The sequence below is a fragment of the Scyliorhinus canicula genome, unplaced genomic scaffold, assembly GCF_902713615.1.
Source record: "Scyliorhinus canicula unplaced genomic scaffold, sScyCan1.1, whole genome shotgun sequence".
Taxonomy (NCBI): domain Eukaryota; kingdom Metazoa; phylum Chordata; class Chondrichthyes; order Carcharhiniformes; family Scyliorhinidae; genus Scyliorhinus; species Scyliorhinus canicula.
The window spans coordinates 8,634-30,271 of NW_024055434.1; the positions used below are offsets into that span (position 1 = coordinate 8,634).

At 47.1% G+C, this 21,638-nt stretch overlaps 1 protein-coding gene across 1 annotated transcript; it reads left to right on the plus strand.

The window, feature by feature from the left end:
• The first annotated feature begins 302 nt into the window (after window positions 1-302).
• LOC119959400 (gastrula zinc finger protein XlCGF71.1-like) lies at window positions 303-4,619 on the plus strand. Its single transcript, XM_038787689.1, has 4 exons — window positions 303-318; window positions 974-1,045; window positions 1,409-1,481; window positions 2,268-4,619. Exon 4 carries the CDS (start codon window positions 2,412-2,414, stop codon window positions 3,168-3,170), a length of 759 nt encoding a protein of 252 aa, XP_038643617.1. The 5' UTR covers window positions 303-318; window positions 974-1,045; window positions 1,409-1,481; window positions 2,268-2,411; the 3' UTR covers window positions 3,171-4,619.
• Window positions 4,620-21,638: the final 17,019 nt, after the last annotated feature.

Genomic DNA, 21,638 nt, shown 5'->3' on the forward strand with positions numbered 1-21,638 from the left:
GAGAGAGAAGAAACAGTAGAAAAGCTTTAAAACCTCGACATAGGCACACACAGAACTCTGACACATGTAACATAGATCATCAATTCATAATCATTTATGATTTTTGAAAATTAGTTGAGGTCAAATGGCAAAATTGTTATTTTGTATTCGTTGTTTGAGGTTTGAATGGTGCTGATATTACCCAACATCCATTGCGGCGGTGAATGTGCCCTATTCATTCCACAGGAGCCCAGTACGCAGGCGCAGTATTGTATCTGGAGCATGCGCACTGTCATCCTGCTCGAAGCTCTGCGAGCGCTGAAGGGGCTGTTTCCGCGGGTGAGCGGCGGTGGGAAGGAGGGAGGAATGGAGCCGGGAACCGGGGGGAAGGGAGGGAGCGGAGGCTTCATAAACACCCGGGAAAGGCCCTCGGCAGGAAGAGACCCTGCAGGCCCCGTGTTTGCAGCTGATGGGCTTTTATCCAGATTGGGCCCAGTTCCATTGTCCCCATCTTCGTTCAGCGGGGAGCAGAGCGCATGAGCGGCCATCTTGGTGCCGTCACGGAAAGTAGGAGGAGCTTCAGGGTTCTGGTGACCAGGAGAGAAAATGTTTGACTCATTGATTGAATGGTCCGGGAGAACGGGCGCCCTCTTCAGGGTGAGGGCGGGGGGAGGGGAATTGCTGCAAAGCGCATGTGCGCCCATCCCAATAACAGAAGAATAAGATTATCAGAATTATTAGCAGTAAGAGGCCATTCGGACAATTGTGGCTCATTTGATCATTGTCTTAACTCCATTTTCCTTCAGACAATGAACCTTCCTCACCTTTTACTCCCCTGCCAGTAAAAATGGTGTATAATGCAGCCTTGAATAAATTCAATGGCCACGCCTCCACTGCTCACTGGGCAGAGAATTCCACCGGCAACTGGCGCTCTGAGAGAAGCAATTTCTCCTCATTTCTGTCTTAGACACTGATTTTTAAACTTTCCTTGCAGTGGAAGATTCCCTGTTGAGGAGAAACATCCTTTCAGCACCTGTCAAGCACCCTCAGAATCCTCTCTGCTGCTGTAAGATTACCTTTCATTTATCTAAAATACAATCAGTATATGCACACCCTGGCCAACCTTTCCATCATAAAACAAACCCCTTCATGCCAGGAATCAGCTTAGTGACCCTTGTCTGAACTGCTTCCAATGTAAGTGTATCCCATAGTAATCCTAGGCCAGGAAATGGGGAGAGAGTTTTTATGAATTTATATCTTGGACTTTGGAAACTCCGTTTACAGGGAGATAGATGGGGAGGATTTACACACAGCAATCTGGGATAAAGAAAAAATGTTACTCTCTGACCACAATTGACACATGACTTTTGTAATCTCATTTTACAGGGAGTTAGAAGATTTGAAAACTGTGATTTTTCTCTGATTCCAGTGCTTCTGATATCTTTGCAGCTGCAGACTCCATAGGAGGTTTTACATTTGAAATCCGTGAAATTGTTCCAGAAGTGAGTATTATTGAGCATTCATCTATAATTTAGAGTTTTTAGAATTGTGCTTTGTTGTCTGTGCTCTGGTTTCTGGGCTCTGGGGCAGGTTTGTCTCCTTTACTGTGGATCTGAATTCAAGTTCACACATTGCTCTGTTTCAGCTCTGCCCTCCCTCATCACCTCTCTGCCATTGTTCAACTTCTGCCTCTAATAGGGTATTTATTTTAACCATGTTTAGTATTTTACTGTTATTTCTTCCAATGTGTCTGAATGAAGTTGTCACTGCAGCCCATCCCTTGGCTATGTGCTGCTGATTTACCATCTTTATCTTCCCATGGTCAGGAATTGTTTTTCCTGCACTCGAGATCATTTCTCTTCTGTCCATCAGCTGATATTAACCATCAAATTCTGCACCATATTTATTCCCTGGAATTGAAGATTTGAGATTAGTATCAGACCAGCCATGAACTTATTAAATGGTGGAGCAGACTTGATGGGCTGAATGACCGTCTCCTGCTCCTATTTCTTGGGATGTCACAATATCTTGGTCAAGATCAGGAAATGCTGAGTGTCGATCTGTTGATCAACATGAATTAGCAGCTTCAGGAGAATAGGGAGGGTGAATATGGAGTGAGAATGGACGGACCAAGAGAGAGAGAGTGTGAGTTTGTACAGATGCGTGCGTGGAAATTTACAGCTTTTGGGGAACGAGCGAGGAAAGCATGTTCCACTGCAACTAGAATTGTCTGTTCTGAATTTCTGAGCTGTACTGACCGTGATGACATTTGTAAACTCCTTTAACAGGATATTCAAAGGGGAAGATTTGCAGCAAGAAATCTCAAACCAAACTTCACATTGAGATCTAACAGAGACACTCGATTCGTTAGCACGGGGGAAACCATCGGCCGTTTTACCATCCGTGTGACTGGAAAAGCACCGAGACACACCATGGGGAAACCGTGGAAATGTGGGGATTGTGGGATGGAATTCATTTTCCCGTCTGTGCTGGAAACTCATCGACGTACTCACACCAGGGAGAGACTGTTCATTTGCTCTCAGTGTGGGAAGGGATTTACTGTTTCATCCAACCTGCTGACACAGCGGCGAGTTCGCACCGGGGAGACGCCATTCACCTGCTCAGTGTGTAGGCAAGGATTCATAGATTCATCCAACCTGCTGACACACCAGGGGGTTCACACTGAGGAGAAGCCACTCACCTGCTCAGTGGTTGAGAAGGGATTTACTAATTCATCCAACTTGCTGACACACCAGCGAGTTCACGCCGCAATGAGGCCATTCACCTGCAAAGTGTGCAGGAAGAGATTTATTAATTCATCCAACTTGGTAACACACCAGCGAATTCACACTGGGGAGAAGCCGTTTACCTGCTCTGTGTGTCGGAAGCGATTTGTTAATTCATCCAACTTGGTAACACACCAGCGACTTCACACTGGGGAGAGACCATTCACCTGCTCTGTGTGTCGGAAGGGATTTGTTAATTCATCCAACTTGGTAACACACCAGCGACTTCACACTGGGGAGCGACCATTCACCTGCTCTGTATGTCAGAAGGGATTTGTTAATTCATCCAACCTGCTCAGACACCAGCGAGTTCACACTAAGGAGAAGCCGTTTTCCTGCTCCGTGTGTGGGAAAGGATTCAGTAGTACATCCTACCTGCAGAAACACCAGCGAGTTCACAAGTAATTACAGGGGTTGGATTCTGCTGATCTTTGCTGCTCTTGATCACATCCAGGATTGAACCATGGTCATTATGACAGTGAGTGAAGTGGGAGATCAGAAAGTTTCTCTGTGGGCTGGCCAGTCTTCCAATGTTCACTCCAGTGTGCTGATACTCTTTGAGCGAGAGCACATTTCCACTGAAATGATCCACCGGAGCAGAAGTAATACATTACTTTTATCCTGGACAGTACATAGGAACATAAGAATTAGTAGAAGTACACAATTCTACCCTTCGAGCCAGCTCCGCTATTCAATCAGATCACGGCCAATCTGTTCCTCGCCTCAAATCCACCTCCCCATTTGTTCCTCATATCCCTTTAATCCATTTTTATAATCAGAAATCTATCTAGCTGCTTCTTGAAACCATTTAATGACTCAAATTCCACTGCACTATGGGGCAGCGAGTTCCACAAATTCACCCAGATCCCTCTGTCGAACGCACCTTGAATCTGCTTTCCATTCAGATAATTGTCCTTTCTATTTTTCAGACTAAATGGATAACCTGACACTTATCTACATTAAACTCCATCTGACAAATTTTGGCCCAATCTCCGAGACTACCTGTATCCGGTTATAAAATCTCCAGGACCTGATAATCTTCATCCCAAACTAGTTGAGGAAGTGGCTCTGGAAATAGGAGATCCAATGGTGGTCATTTTCCAATGTTCTTTCGACTCTGGAATTGTTCCTACAGATTGGAGGGTAGCGAATGTAATCCCGCTATTCAAAAAGGGAGGTAGAGAGAAAACAGGGAACTATAGACCAGTGAGCCTGACATCAGTAGGAGGGAAGTTGCTGGAGTCCATTATCAAGGACTTCATAGCACAGCATTTGGAAAGCAGTGGTGTAATCGGACAAAGTCAGCATGGATTTACAAAAGGTAGCGTGCTCTTTCCAAGAGCCAGTGCTGACTCGATGGGCTGAATGGCCTCCTTTTGCACTGTAAATTCTATGATACTCAACAGACAAATACACAAACTTCAAGATATGCCGAGAAAGAAGAATAGAAAAGAAGTGGGCCGCACTTACTCCTGGGACTCCGAGGCTTCGCAGGACTCGGCGGGCTGCAAGATGGCGGGGGCGAGTCCTCCTTCTCCAACGCTGAACACGCTGCCAACAGCAGCCACATTGGATCGGCTGAATTAGGAAAACACCATCAGGCTTTGGCAGAGGAGCTGTTGCTGTCAGTGGATGAATCTTGCTCATATATCCGTGAAAATCGAAAATATGGGCAAAATTCTAGAAGCACCTGGGCCCCAGTTAAAAATACGGTGTATCTGTAAAATCTCAGACACTTTCGAACTGTGTATTAGTCAAAGGTTTTATCCAAATGTCTTTATTGTCGAGGCAAACAAAAGACAACACAATATAAAATCAAACCAACTTTATTAAACAACAATATTTAACCTTAAATTAACCCAATAACATTTACCAAAGATTCCCAAGATTGGTTTTACTACCCGTAAAGATGACTCCGGTTGAGACGTGGGTTTGATTCTCTGAATCTTTCAGGTCCGTCGTTGTGAAGGTGGGTCTCACAAGCTGCTTCCTTCCACCTCTGGTCAGACATCTCAATTGCCTCTGCGGGGAGTCTTCACCACTGGTGTGTTTTGGGGCATCTACCTTTATCCCTCTCCCTCCCCACCTTTCCAGAAACATCTCTGGCTTCTGGCCAATGAGGTCTCTGGAGGGTGTCCCAACACCCAATGGTGTGACAGGACACCGGGGTCCGCCCCCAGGTATCCATCTCCGGTGGTGCTGCTGCACAGAACTTGTTGCCACATAAGCTAATGGCAGGGACTCTGGGTGCCCGAGAGTCTGGCTCGGTCTGGGCTACCCCAAACAAATCGGTGTGTATCAAAGTGTGTCTAACAGGAAACAAAGAGTGGGAATAAATGAGTGCTATTCTGGCTGGCAATCAGTGACGAGTGGTGTGCCTCAGGGATCGGTGTTGGGGCCTCAGGGATCGGTGTTGGGACCACAATTATTTACAATTTATATAGACGATTTGGAGTTGGGAACTACGTGTAAGGTATCCACGTTTGCAGATGACACGAAGGTGTGTGGCAGAGCAAAGTGTACTGAGTACTGTAAAACCTTACAGAGGAACATTGACACATTGAGTGAGTGGGCAAAGGTCTGGCAGATGGAGTATAATGTCAATAAGTGTGAAGTCATGCATTTTGGTAGGAGTAACAATAGAACGGATTATTACTTAAATGGTAAAAAGTTGCAGCTGCTATGCAGAGGGACCTGGGTGTACTTGTGCATGAGTCAGAGAAGGTTGGTCTGCAGGTGCAACAAGTAATTAGGAAGGCAAATGGAATTTTGTCCTTCATTGCGAAGGGGATTGAGTTTAAAAGTAGAGAGGTAATGTTGCAGTTGTATAAGGTGCTGGTGAGGCCACACCTGGAGTACTGTGTGCAGTTTTGGTCTCCACACTTGAGAAAGGATGTGCCAGCACTAGAGGGGCTGCAGAGGAGGTTCACTAGGCTGATTCCGGAGTTGACGGGGTTATCGTATGAGGAGAGGCTGAGTAGATTGGGATTATATTCACTGGAATTCAGAAGGTTGAGGGGGAATCTAATCGAAACATATAAAATTTTGATGGGAATGGATAAGATAGAAGTAGAAAGGATGTTTCCACTGGTAGGTGAAAGTAGGACAAGAGGGCATAGCCTCAAGATTAGGGGGAGCAGATTTAGGACAGAATCAAGGAGGAACTTCTTCACTCAGAGGGTGGTTAAAGTATGGAATTCCCTACCGAAAGGAGTAGTAGCCGCTACTTCATTGAATATATTTAAAGATAGGGTCGATGTTTTTTTGAAAAATAAAGGAATTACGGGATATGGCGAGAATGCGGGTAAGTGGTTCTGAGACCAGGAAAAGATCAGCCGTGATCTTATAGAATGGCGGAGCTCGAAGGGCCGGACGGTCTACTTCTGCTCCTAGTTCTTATGTTCTTATGTAAAGGATCTATGGTATCCTGATGTTTATCGACAGGGCAGCTCCAGACACGTTCTGGCAGTTTGTCTGTGGGTTGCGTATTTGACTTTGGCCAAGTCCGAATTCCCGTCAGCCTGCGAGAGGTTTGGACTGTAGATTAATTTGGAGTGATCAATTCTTTAATTTAAGATATCCAATTTAATCGGGATCAAAACTAGGCCCTGTCAAGTTTCCACAATGGAAATTGCCTTATCTGATCACAGCGATTGGATTTCTTCATTAGAAACCAGTCTATCATCAGTGGTGGGAATTAATAACAGTCTAAGGGCTAAATTGAATGACTTAGAAAACACCCTGATCATGAGTCTGACTGAGGGGGTGGAGGGCAAACCCCCCACGGAATATTTCACCAACGTGATTTTCAAAATGGTGGGCAAACATGTGCTCGCGCCCCCTTCCCCGGAACTGGATTGTGCATATTGCTCATTGCGACTGAGACCGCGTGCTGGGGAACCCCCGCGTGCAGTTATTGTTCAGTTTCATCATTTTAAGAAGGAGGCAGCAGGGTAGCATGGTGGTTAGCATAAATGCTTCACAGCTCCAGGGTCCCAGGTTCGATTCCCGGCTGGGTCACTGTCTGTGTGGAGTCTGCACGTCCTCCCCCTGTGTGCGTGGGTTTCCTCCGGGTGCTCCGGTTTCCTCCCACAGTCCAAAGATGTGCGGGTTAGGTGGATTGGCCATGCTAAATTGCCCGTAGTGTCCTAATAAAAGTAAGGTTAAGTGGGGGGTTGTTCGGTTACAGGTATAGGGTGGATCCGTGGGTTTGAGTAGGGTGATCATGGCTCGGCACAACATTGAGGGCCGAAGGGCCTGTTCTGTGCTGTACTGTTCTATGTTCTATGAGGAACAGGTCCTTCACTGGGCCACGGAGCACCAGGAAGGCCTCTCCGTTCGGTTATACCAGGACGTAAGTGCGGACCTGGTGAACAAAAGGGTGAACGGGGTGAAAAATGTTTTACATGAAAAGAGTAGTCAGTTTGGCTTGATCTATCCAACCCCCTCATTGTGTGTGTCGGGGAAATGGATCGCTTCTTCAACTCTCCTGAAGAGGCAAATTAATTTGTTCAGAATCTCAATTAGAACTCTGTTTGATTCTCCTGATTGGAGTTATTCTGTGTTGTGACGTTCGGAAGTTCTTAACTGTGTCTGGCTATATCAGAGTTACTGTGTTTTGAGGTTCAGGAGTTTTACATTGTATAAAATTTAGGTATGAAGTTATTGTTGGATTTTACACGTGTTGTACTTTTTCTTCTTCGCACTCTGGTTGCATTGTGAATTATATCTGTGTAAGAGTTTTTCTTTGAGTCTATGGTTGAGTGGAGACCCTCCCAGCTCAGGATGAGGTTAGCTGATGGGAGGGACGGCGAGGTGCTGACGGGAGGGACGGCGAGGTGCAGACGGGAGGGACGGCGAGGTGCTGACGGGAGGGACGGCGAGGCGCTGACGGGAGGGACGGCGAGGTGCTGACGGGAGGGACGGCGAGGTGCTGACGGGAGGGACGGCGAGGTGCTGACGGGAGGGACGGCGAGGTGCTGACGGGAGGGACGGCGAGGTGCTGACGGGAGGGACGGCGAGGTGCTGACGGGATGGACGGCGAGGCGCTGACGGGAGGGACGGCGAGGTGCTGACGGGAGGGACGGCGAGGTGCTGACGGGAGGCACGGCGAGGCGCTGACGGGGAGGGACGGCGAGGTGCTGACGGGAGGGACGGCGAGGCGCTGACGGGAGGGAAGGCGAGGTGCAGACGGGAGGGACGGCGAGGTGCTGACGGGAGGGACGGCGAGGTGCTGAAGGGAGGGACGGCGAGGCGCTGACGGGAGGGACGGCGAGGTGCTGACGGGAGGGACGGCGAGGCGCTGACGGGAGGGAAGGCGAGGTGCAGACGGGAGGGACGGCGAGGTGCTGACGGGAGGGACGGCGAGGTGCTGACGGCGAGGTGCTGACGGGAGGGACGGTGAGGTGCTGACGGGAGGGGCGGCGAGGTGCTGACGGGAGGGACGGCGAGGGGCTGACGGGAGGGGCGGCGAGGCGCTGACGGGAGGGACGGCGAGGCGCTGACGGGAGGGACGGCGAGGTGCTGACGGGAGGGACGGCGAGGTGCTGATGGAGGGACGGCGAGGCTGCTGACGGGAGGGACGGCGAGGTGCTGACGGGAGGGACGGCGAGGTGCTGACGGGAGGGACGGCGAGGCGCTGACGGGAGGGACGGCGAGGTGCTGACGGGAGGGACGGCGAGGTGCTGACGGGAGGGACGGCGAGGTGCTGACGGGAGGGACGGCGAGGTGCTGAGGCGGGCTGACGGGAGGGACGGCGAGGTGCTGACGGGAGGACGGCGAGGGCTGACGGGAGGGACGGCGAGGTGCTGACGGAGGGACGGCGAGGGGCTGAGGGAGGGACGGCGAGGTGCTGACGGGAGGGACGGCGAGGTGCTGACGGGAGGGACGGCGAGGTGCTGACGGGAGGGACGGCGAGGTGCTGACGGGAGGGACGGCGAGGTGCTGACGGGAGGGACGGCGAGGTGCTGACGGGAGGGACGGCGAGGTGCTGACGGGAGGGACTGCGAGGTGCTGATGGGAGGGACTGCGAGGTGCTGCAGCTCCTCGTCCCAAACACCGTGTGAATAGGAGCTCAGAATATTGTTGTGGTCGGATTATGATGTGTAGAGATTTAGAGATAAGGGATTGTTGGGGAATATTACTGTTAGGTGTTGTTGGGTTAGGGAGGGATGGGGAGGGTGTTAGTTGTTTGACGGTGTCGCAACTCTGTGTCTGTCTGGCCATTGGGCCGGGCTTGGTTGACGTCCTGGATGGATCTCCTCACCTTTGGCTTGTCAAGATCCCTTGCTTGATATTCTTCAGAAGTTATGGCTGACCCCGATGTAGGAATTAATGGGAGATCTCCACTTGGCCTTGTAACCTGGAATGTTTGGGGTAAATGGTCCAGTGAAGCAGGCTGGGGTTTCTGCTCATCTCAACGGTCTAAACTCGGGTGTCGTATTCTACAGGTAACCCATCTGTGTGTGAATGTCCAGATAAGGCTTCACAGATATTGGGTGGGACAAGTCTTTCATTCCGGCTATAACGGTTGGGCTAGAAGCACGGCAATACTAATCCATAAATAGGACAATTTACCCCCTCTCGGATTATGGACAATCCCAATGGTCGCTATATTATTGTCTGTGGTTCACGGGAAAACACTCCGGTTATTTTCATAAACATTTCTGCCCCCAGCTGGGATGATCCAAATTTTGGAAATTCTTCGGTGAACCTCCTCCCTGACTTATATTCACATCGATGATTTTAGGAGGTGACCTGAACTGGGCCTTGGACTCGAAATTGAACCGTTCCATGTCTAAATCTCTGAGCCCATCTGGGATGTCCAGGGCACTGCCCTCATTTATGGGATGGATTGGTGGGGTGGGGGGCGGGGGTGTCCATGGCCTTTTCTGCATCCAAACAGGAAAGAATTTTCCTTTTTTTCTCATGTTGACCGTGCCTATTCCCGAATTGACGTTTTGATTGTTAAGTCCCTCCTCCCTTCAGTGGTGACAGCCGAATACTCGGCGATTGTCATCTATGATCATGACCCTCATTTTGTTGATTTTCGTTTTGATTTTGCTCCTTCCAAACACCCACCTTGGAGACCAGACGCCACTTTGATGTCTGATGATAAATTTTGTGGGCATTTGTCTGCTGCCATTGCAGACTTTATTAACCTCAACAAAACAGAGTCAATATCTCCTTCGACACTCTGGGAAACCCTAAAGGCCGTCATAAGGGGGGAGATTATCTCATATCAGGCTCACATCATGAAAACGGAGAGAGTGGAACGACAAAGGCTGGTGGACTCCATCTTGAAAGTTGACCGTCAATACTCACTTGCCCCAACGGCAGATCGACTGATTCACAGAACAAATTTACAGCTCCAATTTGAATTGATATCTACGGATAAGGCCTACATCAGTTACGACGTTCCAGGGCACCGTCTATGAACATGGGGAGGAGGCGGGGAGTCTTCCTGCACATCAACTCGAGGCAGACTGCCTCTCGAGAAACCCCTTTGGTTTGGAACAAGGAAGGTAACTTGGTTTCAGCTCCTCTCCAGGTCAATGCGGCTTTCAGCTCGTATTACCATGAGCTGTCTGAGTCAGAGCTTCTCCAAACACTTCAGGTGTGAAGAGTTTTCTAGATGGTCTGCACATCCCGACCATAGAGGAAAGCAGGAGTCGGGAATTGGACTCCCCGTTATTCCCAGAAGAAACACTGAAATGTACTGGTGGCTGCAATCTGGCAGAAAGGACCCAGCAGAGTGTGGGTCAAACCGACCCATTTCACTTCTTAACACAGATGTTAAACTGTTGGCTCAGGTCCTGGCTTCCCAAATGGAGCCCAGTGTCCCAGTTATAGTGTCTGAGGATCGGACAGGCTTTATTAAAGGCTGACGTGTGTCTGCCAATGTCCGACACTTCTCTTAAACATTGTCCTTTTCGCCGCCGCTGCTCTGGAACCTGAAGTCATCGTATCTTTGGATGCAGAGAAAGTATTGGATAGGGTGGAATGGAACTACCTCGGGAATATTTAGTTTTGGCCCTAACTGTACCTCTGGCCCCTAAAGCCAACATCTGTACAAATACGGTATCTTTATAATACTTTCCATGAGGCAGAACAATAGACAGAGCTGTTGCCTTTCCCCGCTGCTCTTTGCATTTGCTATTGAATCTCTGTCGATAGGGTTGAGGTCATCTGGGTATCACTCTATGCCGATGATCTACTTCTGTATATTTCAGTCCCTCTGTAGATAACATAATGAGGATACTTGCAACATTCGGCACCATGCTATCTACTGGGTTTCCTTTTTTTTGATAGGATATAATAGATTTTACAGGTGGCCCTAGAACCTGGCCCCCTGGCAGCAATATTTGGAGTCTCGGACTTACCGACTCCATTCGGGGGTTGGGGCCGATGTTCTCACCTTTGCTTCTTTGATAGGAGGTGAATATTTCTCAGTTAGAGATCTCCCACTCCACCTAAAGCATCCGCATGGTTGGAGAATATGATATCGTTCCGATATCTGGAGAAGACCAAATATACCATTCGGGGCTCAGAGGGGAGGTTCTACCAGAGGTGGCTGCCATTCATGTCAATCTTTAAAGAACTGGACACGGTCGAGGGTTAAGGGGGGTTAGGGTAAAATGGGGATAGTTTGATTGTTGTTATAAAGACCTATGTATGTGACTTTTCTGAATCTTTACCTCTATATTCTGCATACTTGTCTGTTGATATTGTTGTTATTGTTCATCTTTGGAAATTCAATAAATATATTTTTCAAAAACGAAGTACTTTGTATCTGTGTTCACCAGGGAGAAGGACATGATGGATGTTGAGGTCAGGGATAGGTGTGTGAACTCTCTTGAGAACGTCAACATATCAAAGGAGGAAGTGTCGAGTTTCCTAAATTGCATTAAGGTAGACATCCGGGGCCGGATGGGATCTATCCCAGGTCACTGTGGGAGGCAAGGGGAGAAATAGCTGGGACCTTAACAGATATTTTCACATCCTCTTTGACCACAGGAAAGGTTCCAGAGGATTGGAGAATCGCCACTGTTGTTCCCTTGTTCAAGAAAGGAAGCAGGGAGGATCCAGCAAATTATAGGCTGGAGAGCCTGAAATCAGTGGTGGGGAAGCTTTTGGAAAAGATACTCGGGGACAAAATATGTGCACATTTGGAGGAAAATGGACTTATTAGTAACAGGCAGCATGGTTTTGTACGGGGAACATCACGTCTCCCTAATTTGATTAAGTTTATTGAAGAGGTGACGAAGAATATGAATGGAGTGGCTGTGGATGTAGTTTATATGGACTTTAGTAAGGCATTTGACAAGGCTACATGGCAGACTGGTACAAAAACTAAAATCACATGACATTCGGGGTGGGCTGGCTGGATGGATACAGAACTGGCTCGGTTATAGAAGACAGAGTCGCAGTGGAAGGGTGTTTTTCAGAATGGAGATCTGTAGCTAGTGGTGTTCCACAGGGATCAGTGCTGGGACCTCTGTTCTTCGTAGTGTATATAAATGATCTGGAGGAAAATGTGGGTGGTCTGATTAGTAAGTTTGCGGATGGCACAAAGATTGGCGGAGGTGCTGATAGTGCCAAGGATTGTCAGAGGATACAACAGGATATAGATAGATTGGAGACTTGGGCACAGAAATGGCAGATGGAGATTAATCTGGACAAAAGCGAGATGATGAGTTTTGGAGGATCAAATCTAGGTATGAATGATACTGTTCTCTGGCAGAACCCTTAGGAACACTAACATACAGAGGGATCTGGGCGTGCAGGTCCACAGTTCCCTAAAAGTGTCAACACAAGCGGCCAAAGTGATTAAGAAGGCATATGGCATGCTTGCCTCATCAGCCAGGGCATTGAGTACAGGAGTTAGGAAATCATGGTGCAGCTATATAAAACCTTGGTTAGGCTGCATTTGCAGTATTGCCTGCAGTTCTGGTCACCACATTATCAGAAGGACGTGAAAGCTTTGGAGAGAGTACAAAGATGTTTCACCAGGATGTTGCCTGGTCTCAAGGGTGTTGGCCACGAGGAGAGGTTGCATAAACTAAGATGGTTTTCACTGGAAAGACGGAGGCTGAGGGGTGACCTGATCGAGGTCTACAAAATTATGAGAGGCATAGACGGGGTGGATAGTCAAAGGCTTTTTGCAAGGATGGAAGTGTCAATTACAAGGGGGGCACAGGTTCAAGATGAGAGAGGGAATGTTTAAGGGAGATGTGCGGGATAGGTTTTCACACAAGAGTGGTGGGTGCCTGGAACGCGCTGCCAGAGTATGTGGTGGAAACAGGCACATTAGCAACATTTAAGAGGCATCTGGATGGGTACATGAATGGGGATTAAATCGAGGGATAGGGACTGAATAAGGGCAGAAGGGTTTTGATGCTTTTCCAGTTACGCTGATGTTTTAAATGGTGTCTCACAGGCAGAACACAAACATTTCTCCTTCCGAATCCAAAGACTGATGATATTCGAGCCGTGGGAACTGAATGACTCTTTCAGATCAGATTATGCTGTGATGTTCCATTTGAGCTTCCTCCCTGTAAATCCACCCATTCTTTCTTTATAGAAATTTAGAGTACCCAATTCTTTTTTTCCAATTAAGGGGCAATTTGGCGTGGCCAATTCGCCTACTTTGCACATCTTTGGGTTGTGCGGGTGAGACCCACATGGACACGAGGAGAAAGTGTCTCCACACGGACAGTGACCCGGGCTAGGATCATAGGGGCTGGTTTAGCACAGGGCTAAATCGCTGCCTTTTAAAGCAGACCAAGGCAGGCCAGCAGCACGGTTCAATTCCCGTACCAGCCTCCCCAAACAGGTACCGGAATGAAAATGAAATGAAATGTGGCGACTAGGGGCTTTTCACGGTAACTTCATTGAAGCCTACTCGTGACAATAAGCGATTTTTCATTTCATTTCCTGTACTTTCCTGTTTGGATATATCTGGTTGCGTAAACAATGTCCCCGACTGATCTGTGTTCTGACAGCTCCTGCAGACAGTGTCCATCCACTCAACTCTGGCAGCACCTCATCCACCACTTGCACGGACTCCCAGGGCAGGCTTTTCATCAGGAGAGTTGGTCAGCCCAACAAGCCGATTACATTATCTTCATGATTCCTTTCCTTATTCACAATTTCCTCCCTCCCTGCACTCTGACTGGCTTCAGTTCTCAGGCCCCTCTTGCAGCGTGATAATAACATCAATGAATCAATTATTTTCTCTCCTGGTCACTGGGACCCTGAAGCCCATCCAGTCACTGTTCCTTTACCAAGATGGCCGCACGTGAAGCAAACAAGCTCTGGGAGGTTCTGACCAACCAAGTGACATGTCGGATCTTAATGTGATATTTGGTTTATGTTTCCAGTCTGAAAATCCTCTCTTAATGTCCTGTAAAGCAGTTTACAAAGGTCACACTATCAGTACAGGATAGATACAGGATAGCAGATGAGGAATATATCAGCTATGATAGAATGGCGGAGCAGACGCGATGAGCCAAATTGCTTAATTCTGCTCCTGTATCTTATGAAGTTATGACTGTACACAGAACAATACTCTTCACTGTACCGCAGTACATGTGACAATGAAACAAATACAATACAAACAAGTCTTGTTTAACCCATCCCCTGGGCTCACTTTCCTTTTAAGAAGTACCAAAGGTTGAAATTTCCCATTTTCTTTTCCTATAGTTGTGATCCTCCTGATCTCTGTAATCTCCTCCACACCCCTTCAAGATCTCTGCACTTAGGACAGCACGGTGGCGCAGTGGGTTAGCCCTGCTGCCTCACAGCGCCGAGGTCCCAGGTTCGATCCCGGCTCTGGGTCACTGTCCGTGTGGAGTTTGCACATTCTCCCCGTGTTTCCGTGGGTTTCACCCCCACAGTCCAAAGATATGCAGGGTAGGTAGATTGGCCACACTAATGTGCCCCTTAACCATTACTGACCTTTTATCATTTGACTGGGCCACAAGCTCTGGAATTTCCTCCTTAAAAATCTCCAACTCTCTCACTCACTTTCCTCCATTAAGATTATCCTTAAAATCTAATATCTCCTCTTGTGGCTCACTGTCAATTGGTATTTTGTAACGTTTCTCTGAAATGTCTGAAAAAGCTTTATTCTGTCAAAATAAATCTGAATTATTGTCACAGCCCTGGAGATGTATCATTGTTCTGACTCATAAATAGGAATTTGTAACTCAGAGTTGAAATAGTCTGTAATGATGAAACATTTGAAAAATGTTGCCCTCAACAATGATGGCGACTGAGCCTGAACTCCGCTGTTGCTGCCCCCAATACAAATGGTGGGTGCGCGTGCGCACTGCTGCTGGTGCCCAAATAAAGTTGATGAGCGCGCATGCGCGAGCGCGCGATGGCGATGGCGGCCCCATTGTCCCGTCTGTGAGAAAGCTGCAGGCTCTGCTCAGGGCCACCGGTACCGGTAAGTTATTTTTATGGGTTTTTGGTTTACATAACATATTTAGGAAGTGTGTCCAAGGACGCGCCTGATTCATCTCTCCCTCGGTCCCGCCATTCCCACCTTGACGGATTATGGATCCGAGAAAGAATTTTCTCTGCGCCGCCATTAATCGCACTGCGCATGCTTCACTCGGCCCAGTCCCCCCCCCCCTCATTCACTCCGATTGGTTGGAGAACTGTCCGGTCATCCGAATCCGCCCCCTGAACCCTATTGGTTAGGAGTTGCCGTCGATCATTGCCCTGGCATTGTGAGGTCTCAGGTGAGAGGTCAGTGTTGGGGGGCGGGGTTTACAAACCCCAGTGCGGCCCCAGAGCCGAATGTGAAATAATTAACATTTTCCACTCACTGTCCGTCACTTCCGGCTTCTCTCCACAAACAACCTCATAGAGACCAGGGGGGGAGACACCGACCCAGTGACAATGTCACTGCATTAGTCACCCAGAGAGACAGGAAAAGATGACTCCATTCTCACTCCACAGTGTAAATACTTCCCACTTTCTCTGTCTTTTAGCTATGACAAAGGGTCGAAACGTTCGCTCTTTTCTTTCCCTACAGATGCTGCCAGAGCTGCTGAGATTTTCCAGCATTTTCTCTTTGGTTGCAGGTCATATTTGTTGTGACTTCCTGGACAGGAAGCTGTGAGCATGGATCTGTCAATCAGCCAGAATTAGCATTTTCAGGAGAATAGGGAGGGTGAATTGCGTCGTAGTGTGGTGACTCGGGGATTTTCACAGTAACTTCATTGCAGCGTTAATGTCACTTGTGACACTAATAAAGATTATTATTATTAGATACAGCAGAATAAGAATAGAGGGCGAGAAGCAGCACGGTGGCACAGTGGTTGGCATTGCAGCCTCAACAGCGCCAATGTCCCAGATTCGATCTTGGCTCTGGGTCACTGTCCATGTGGAGTTTGCACATTCTCCCCGCGTTTGTGTAGTTTTTGCCCCCACAATCCAAAGATGTGCAGGGTAGGTGGATTGGCCATGCTAAATTTCCCGTTAATTGGAAAAAAATGAATTGGGTACTTTAAATTTATTTAAAAAAAGAGAATGGAGGAAGTGTGTGGGATGGCGATTTGCAGCTTTGGGGAATAAGAGAGGAAAAAATATGACATAGAAACTAGAATTGTCTGTTCTGAGTTTCTATCCTGTACTGACAGTGATGAATTTTGTAAAATGTTTTTACAGGATATTAGACGAGGAGGAATTACTGACAGAAATCTCAAACGTCACATCTCAATCTGATAGTCACTCCCTTCCTTGGAACCTGAATATCCTCAAACTATGATTGTGGAATGACATATGTTTGCCCAAACTGTCAACCAAAGATTTCAAACATCTGTGTGACTGGAAAAGCACGGAGACTCACACAACACACACCTGAGTCAGAGTGTTCCAGTGAACTGACTGTGGAAACATCAGTGTAACTGGAAAAGCACCGAGACCCACACAACACACACCCGAGTGAGAGTGTTCCAGTGCTGGGGCTCTTTAGCACAGGGCTAAATTGCTGGCTTTGAAAGCAGACCAAGGCAGGTTCGATTCCTGTAACAGCCTTCCTGAACAGTCACTGGAATGTGGCGACTAGAGGCTTTTCACAGTAACTTCATTTGAAGCCTACTTGTGACAATAAGCGACTTTTATTTTCATTTCAACTGACTGTGTAAAGAGCTTTAACCAGTTACACAGCCTGAAAAACATAACAACATTCAGAGCGGGGAGGGACCGTACCCGTGTTGTGTCTGTAGACGAGGCTTCAACTGATTGTCCAGCTGGAGAGACACGAGGGGACCCAAAAATGGAGAAACCGTGCAAATGTGGGGACTGTGGGAAGGGATACCAATTCCCATCTGAGCTGGAGACTCATCGACGCAGTCACACTGGGGAGAGGCCATTCACCTGCACTCAGTGTGGGAAGGGATTCACTCAGTTATCCAACCTGCAGACACACCAGCGAGTTCACACTGGGGAGAGGCCGTTCACCTGCTCTCAGTGTGGGAAAGGATTTACCCAGTTATTCCATCTGCAGATACACCAGCGAGTTCACACTGGGGAGAAGCCGTTCACTTGCTCTCAGTGTGGGAAAAGATTCACTGTATTATCCAGTCTGCAGTCACACCAGCGTGTTCACACTGGGGAGAGGCCGTTCACCTGCTCTCAGTGTGGGAAAGGATTCTGTGATTCGTCCCAGCTATTGAGACACCAGCAAGTTCACACTGGGGAGAGGCCGTTCACCTGCTCTCAGTGTGGGAAAGGTTTTTGTAATTTGTCCCACCAATTGAGACACCAGCGAATTCACACCGGGGAGAGGCCATTTACCTGCTCCCAATGTGGGAAACGATTCCGTGATTCATCTCATCTGTTGAGCCACCAGCAAGGTCACACTGGGGAGAGGCCATTCACCTGCTCTCAGTGTGGGAAAGGATTTAATCAATTATCTCACCTGCGGACACACCGGCGAGTTCACACTGGGGAGAAGCCATTCACCTGCTCTCAGTGTGGGAAAGGATTTACTCAGTTATCCACCCTGCAGATACACCAGCGAGTTCACACTGGGGAGAAGCCGTTCACCTGCTCTCAGTGTGGGAAGGGATTTACTCGGTTATCTATCCTGCGGACACACCAGCAAATTCACACTGGGAACACACCGTCCACCTCTCAATGTGAGACGGGATTGTCTGTTTCCTCGGACCTGTTGTGACACCAACAATTTCACAATTGATTACAGGGGTTGGATTCTGCTGTTATTGTTTCTGCTCTACACCCAGGACTGCATTTTGTTCATTCTGACAGGTGGTCAGTGGGGATGGTCGAAGGGTTTCTTTCTGCTAGACTGGCCGGTCTCACTACTTTGCCTCCAGTGGGCTGATGCTCTTTGAGCTTTGTTGCTAATACCTGGCTTCAAATTGCACAAGGATCACAGAGTGAAAGGCGGTTTGGAAGTTTGAAGATATTTAGTTTCCATTTCTGTTTGAAACCCCCCCAAAGTGTACCACGTTGCCATGGAGATGGGCCCTGGTGTTTACATGGTTCTTTTGTTTAAATTATCTGGGTGTTCCTCACAGAAGGAAACTATCAGGTTATGAGGGGAAGGTTGTCTGAGGTGGACTGGGAAACGGATTGGTACAGGGAACACCGAATATTTAAGGAATTATTACTTATTTATCAGGGGGTCGGTTAGCTCAGTTGGCTGGACGACTGGTTGGTGATGCAGAGCAAGGTCAACAGTGAGGATTCAACTCCCGTACTGGCTGAGTTTATTCATGAAGGCCCGGCCTTCTCAACCAGGCCCCTCGCCTGAGGTGTGCTGACCCTCGGGTTAAATCGCCTCCAGTCAGCTCTCTCTGTGTCAAAGGGGAGAGCAGCCTATGGTCCTCTGGAATTTTTGCAACTTTTATTCACATATATACAACAAATATAGATTCCTTTAAGGAATAAAAATCCACCAGGAAAAGTAATGGAACCGTGGCGAACAAGAAAAGTTAAAAGATTCCATGAGATCCGTTAGAATTCAGCAAAGGAGGATCAAGAAACTGATGAGAGCAAACTGATGAGAAACATAAAAACCGACTGGAAAAGCTTTGACAAAAATGTGAAAAGGAAAAGATTAGCAAAGACCAATGTGGGTCCATTCCAGGCAGAGTCAGGAGAGTTTATAATGGGGAGTAAGGAAATGGCAGAGAAACTGAACAATGTGTGTCTGTCTTCACAGAGGAAGATACAGAAATTGTCCCCAAAACACCAGAGAACGAAGGGACTGGCAGAGATTAGTATTGGTGAAAAAGTAGTACTGGAGAAATTAATGGGGTTGGAAGTGAATAAATCCCCAAAAGCTGATGATCTGCATCCCAGAGTGTTGAACAAGGTGGCTGTAGAGATCTCTATTCCTCATTCTAAATTCTCCTGACTCTATCTGGAATGGACAAATCCTTTGTCTGAGCCAAACGTTTCCTTTTTACGTAGTCATAGAAATGTTTACAATCCATTTTTATGTATTTTGCTAGTTCACATTCTGTTCTATTCTCCCTTTGTTTCTCGGTGTCTTGGTTGAAGAACGGAAGTAAATCCTCGGGAATGAATCATCACTTTGGACAGGTTCTGAAACAATTAAGTTTTGCCTTCCAGGAAAGAGTAGCTATAATCGTGGAGTGTGATTTTAGATTGTTCAAAAGGGCAAAGTTCTATTTTATAGTTTACTGTGTAGGTTTCTGAGTTAAAATAGCTTCTAGTTTGTTGTATAAAAAGTCATAAAACTTGAAGTCTTGTTGTGTGTTCTTTTAATTTGTTGACTGGGAATTTGATTTTTTATAAGAAGTTGCTGACCTTTATAGGGGTCCTAATCCACAAGTTTTGTCTTCCTATTTGAGCCTCGGGCACCTTTCTGTCTCTATTGCTCGTGTCACTGACAGCCAGGTGATGGAGCTGAGGGCTGAATTTAGCTGAGGATAACGGCCTGTCCCCAGTTGGGAAACTGCAATGGGCGTCGCTAATAGAGACAGGAAGGTGCTGGAGGACTGACAGGGAACTGGACATCCGACCAATCAGGGTTCAGGGGCGAGGGGCGGGGGGGGGGGGGGGGGGGGTGACCAGGGCTGATGGTGATGTGACCCCCAGGATTCAGTGCCCCATGTCCAAAGTTGGGAAGCACAGGAACAGGGTACAGAGGAGCTGAAGGGAAACCATTTGGGACCCAGAACATTGTGAACATCCTGTTACTCTGGTTGTCTTTGGTCCTCAAGTAATTTTCCATTAGTTTTTTTTAACCACGTTTCTATTTCATCAATAAACTTTTAACAGGAAAATATTTGAATTTGTTGGACTTTTCCTGATTAATTTGTTCACTTTTGGGAAAGTAGGTGAGAGGGGTTGACAGGCTCTTTAACAGAATATGGTAATCTTAGGTAATTGGCAAAGGATTCAGAGGTGGAGAGGAGATTTGATTTTTCTTTTGAACCAGTGTTTGAAAATGGGGTTCAGGGAATCAATCGTGATTGACTAATTTATCAAGGTTCTCTGAGGAGGTAACAAGTGATGTCAATAAAGGAGAACCTGTAGATGTGATTTATCTGGATTTCCAGAAGGAATTTCCCAAGGTGCCACATCAAAGGTTAATACACAAAATAAGAACTCATGGTGTGGGATCAACATATCAGCATGGATAGAGGATTGGTTAGCTAACAGGAAGCAGCCAGTTGGTATAAATGGGTCATTTTTTGGTGGGTAAGATGTGACAAGTGGAATCTCACCAGGATCATTGCTGGGCTCTCAACCATTTACAATCTGTCTGAATGTGTTGGATGATGGGATTGAATGTCTGGCTGTTAAGTTTTCTGATGCCTCAAAGACAGGCAGGAAAGTAATTTGTGAAGTGGAATTAAGGACTCTGCAAAGGATTACAAATAGGTTGTGAGTGGGCAAAAAACCTGACAGATGGAGCATAACTTTGGATAATGTGAATTGTCCGCTTTGTCAGGAAGTATTAAATAAAACAATATCATTTAAATGGAGAGAGATTGCCACTATTAGAATTCCCCCGATACCAAAATGAGTCAATAAGACATTCTAAATGGTGAACAGGGATTCTCACTCCCTGACTCCTGTGCAGATTTAAGTGGGTGCTATTCGGGTCAAACTAGTGTTTCAAGTTATCCCCTGGTATAACCCATATCTTCATAGAAGATTTGATCTACTTACCACTGAGTAGCTTCGATCCTGGGTCCTGCGTTGCTCAGTAAGTAAAGTAGACTTGGTAATAACCACTGTTTCAGATTACAACTTTTGAGTTATTTTATTATTTTTTCTTTTAAAAGATAAAATCACTGTTTTTACATAAAGGTAAAAACGATCTTTTCTTTGGATCCTCCTGGTCAGTTGTTAGACCTTCAGGTCTGCCTTGACAATCTTTCTTCTGTAACTTTTGGTTTTCTCCTGATGGATTCGCTGTTCTGCTTGGTTTCTGTGTTCTCTCCGTCCCATGTACCGAGGGCAGCTATGAGAGCTGACTCTACTGGCTGCTGAATTATTAGTGTTTGTATAGCCCTTTGCTCAGCCTTAGTTTCTACATGTCCTTTATTGAAATGTGACTGTCCCTTGCCGACTGTAGCTAATGCGAGCTCCCAGTCTTTGAAACATCTTATTCTGCTTGACAGGTAATACATTTGTTTTGGTTTTTAAAAATATTTTAATAAGTTTTTGAAAATTTTTTATAACAGTAACATAAACAATGACATTAACATGGTAAAATAAACATTTCCACCCCAGCCCAATCTTCACGCACCTCAACCATACAACAACAATCCTTCCGTTCCCCCCACCCCCTTGGAATACTGCATCTGCTGACATTTTAATTTTCCCCGAGAAAGTCGACGAACGGCTGCCACT

What these genes read in the sequence shown, in the direction of transcription:
- LOC119959400 (XM_038787689.1), top strand. Translation starts at nt 2,412, where the DNA reads ATGGGGAAACCGTGGAAATGTGGGGATTGTGGGATGGAATTCATTTTC.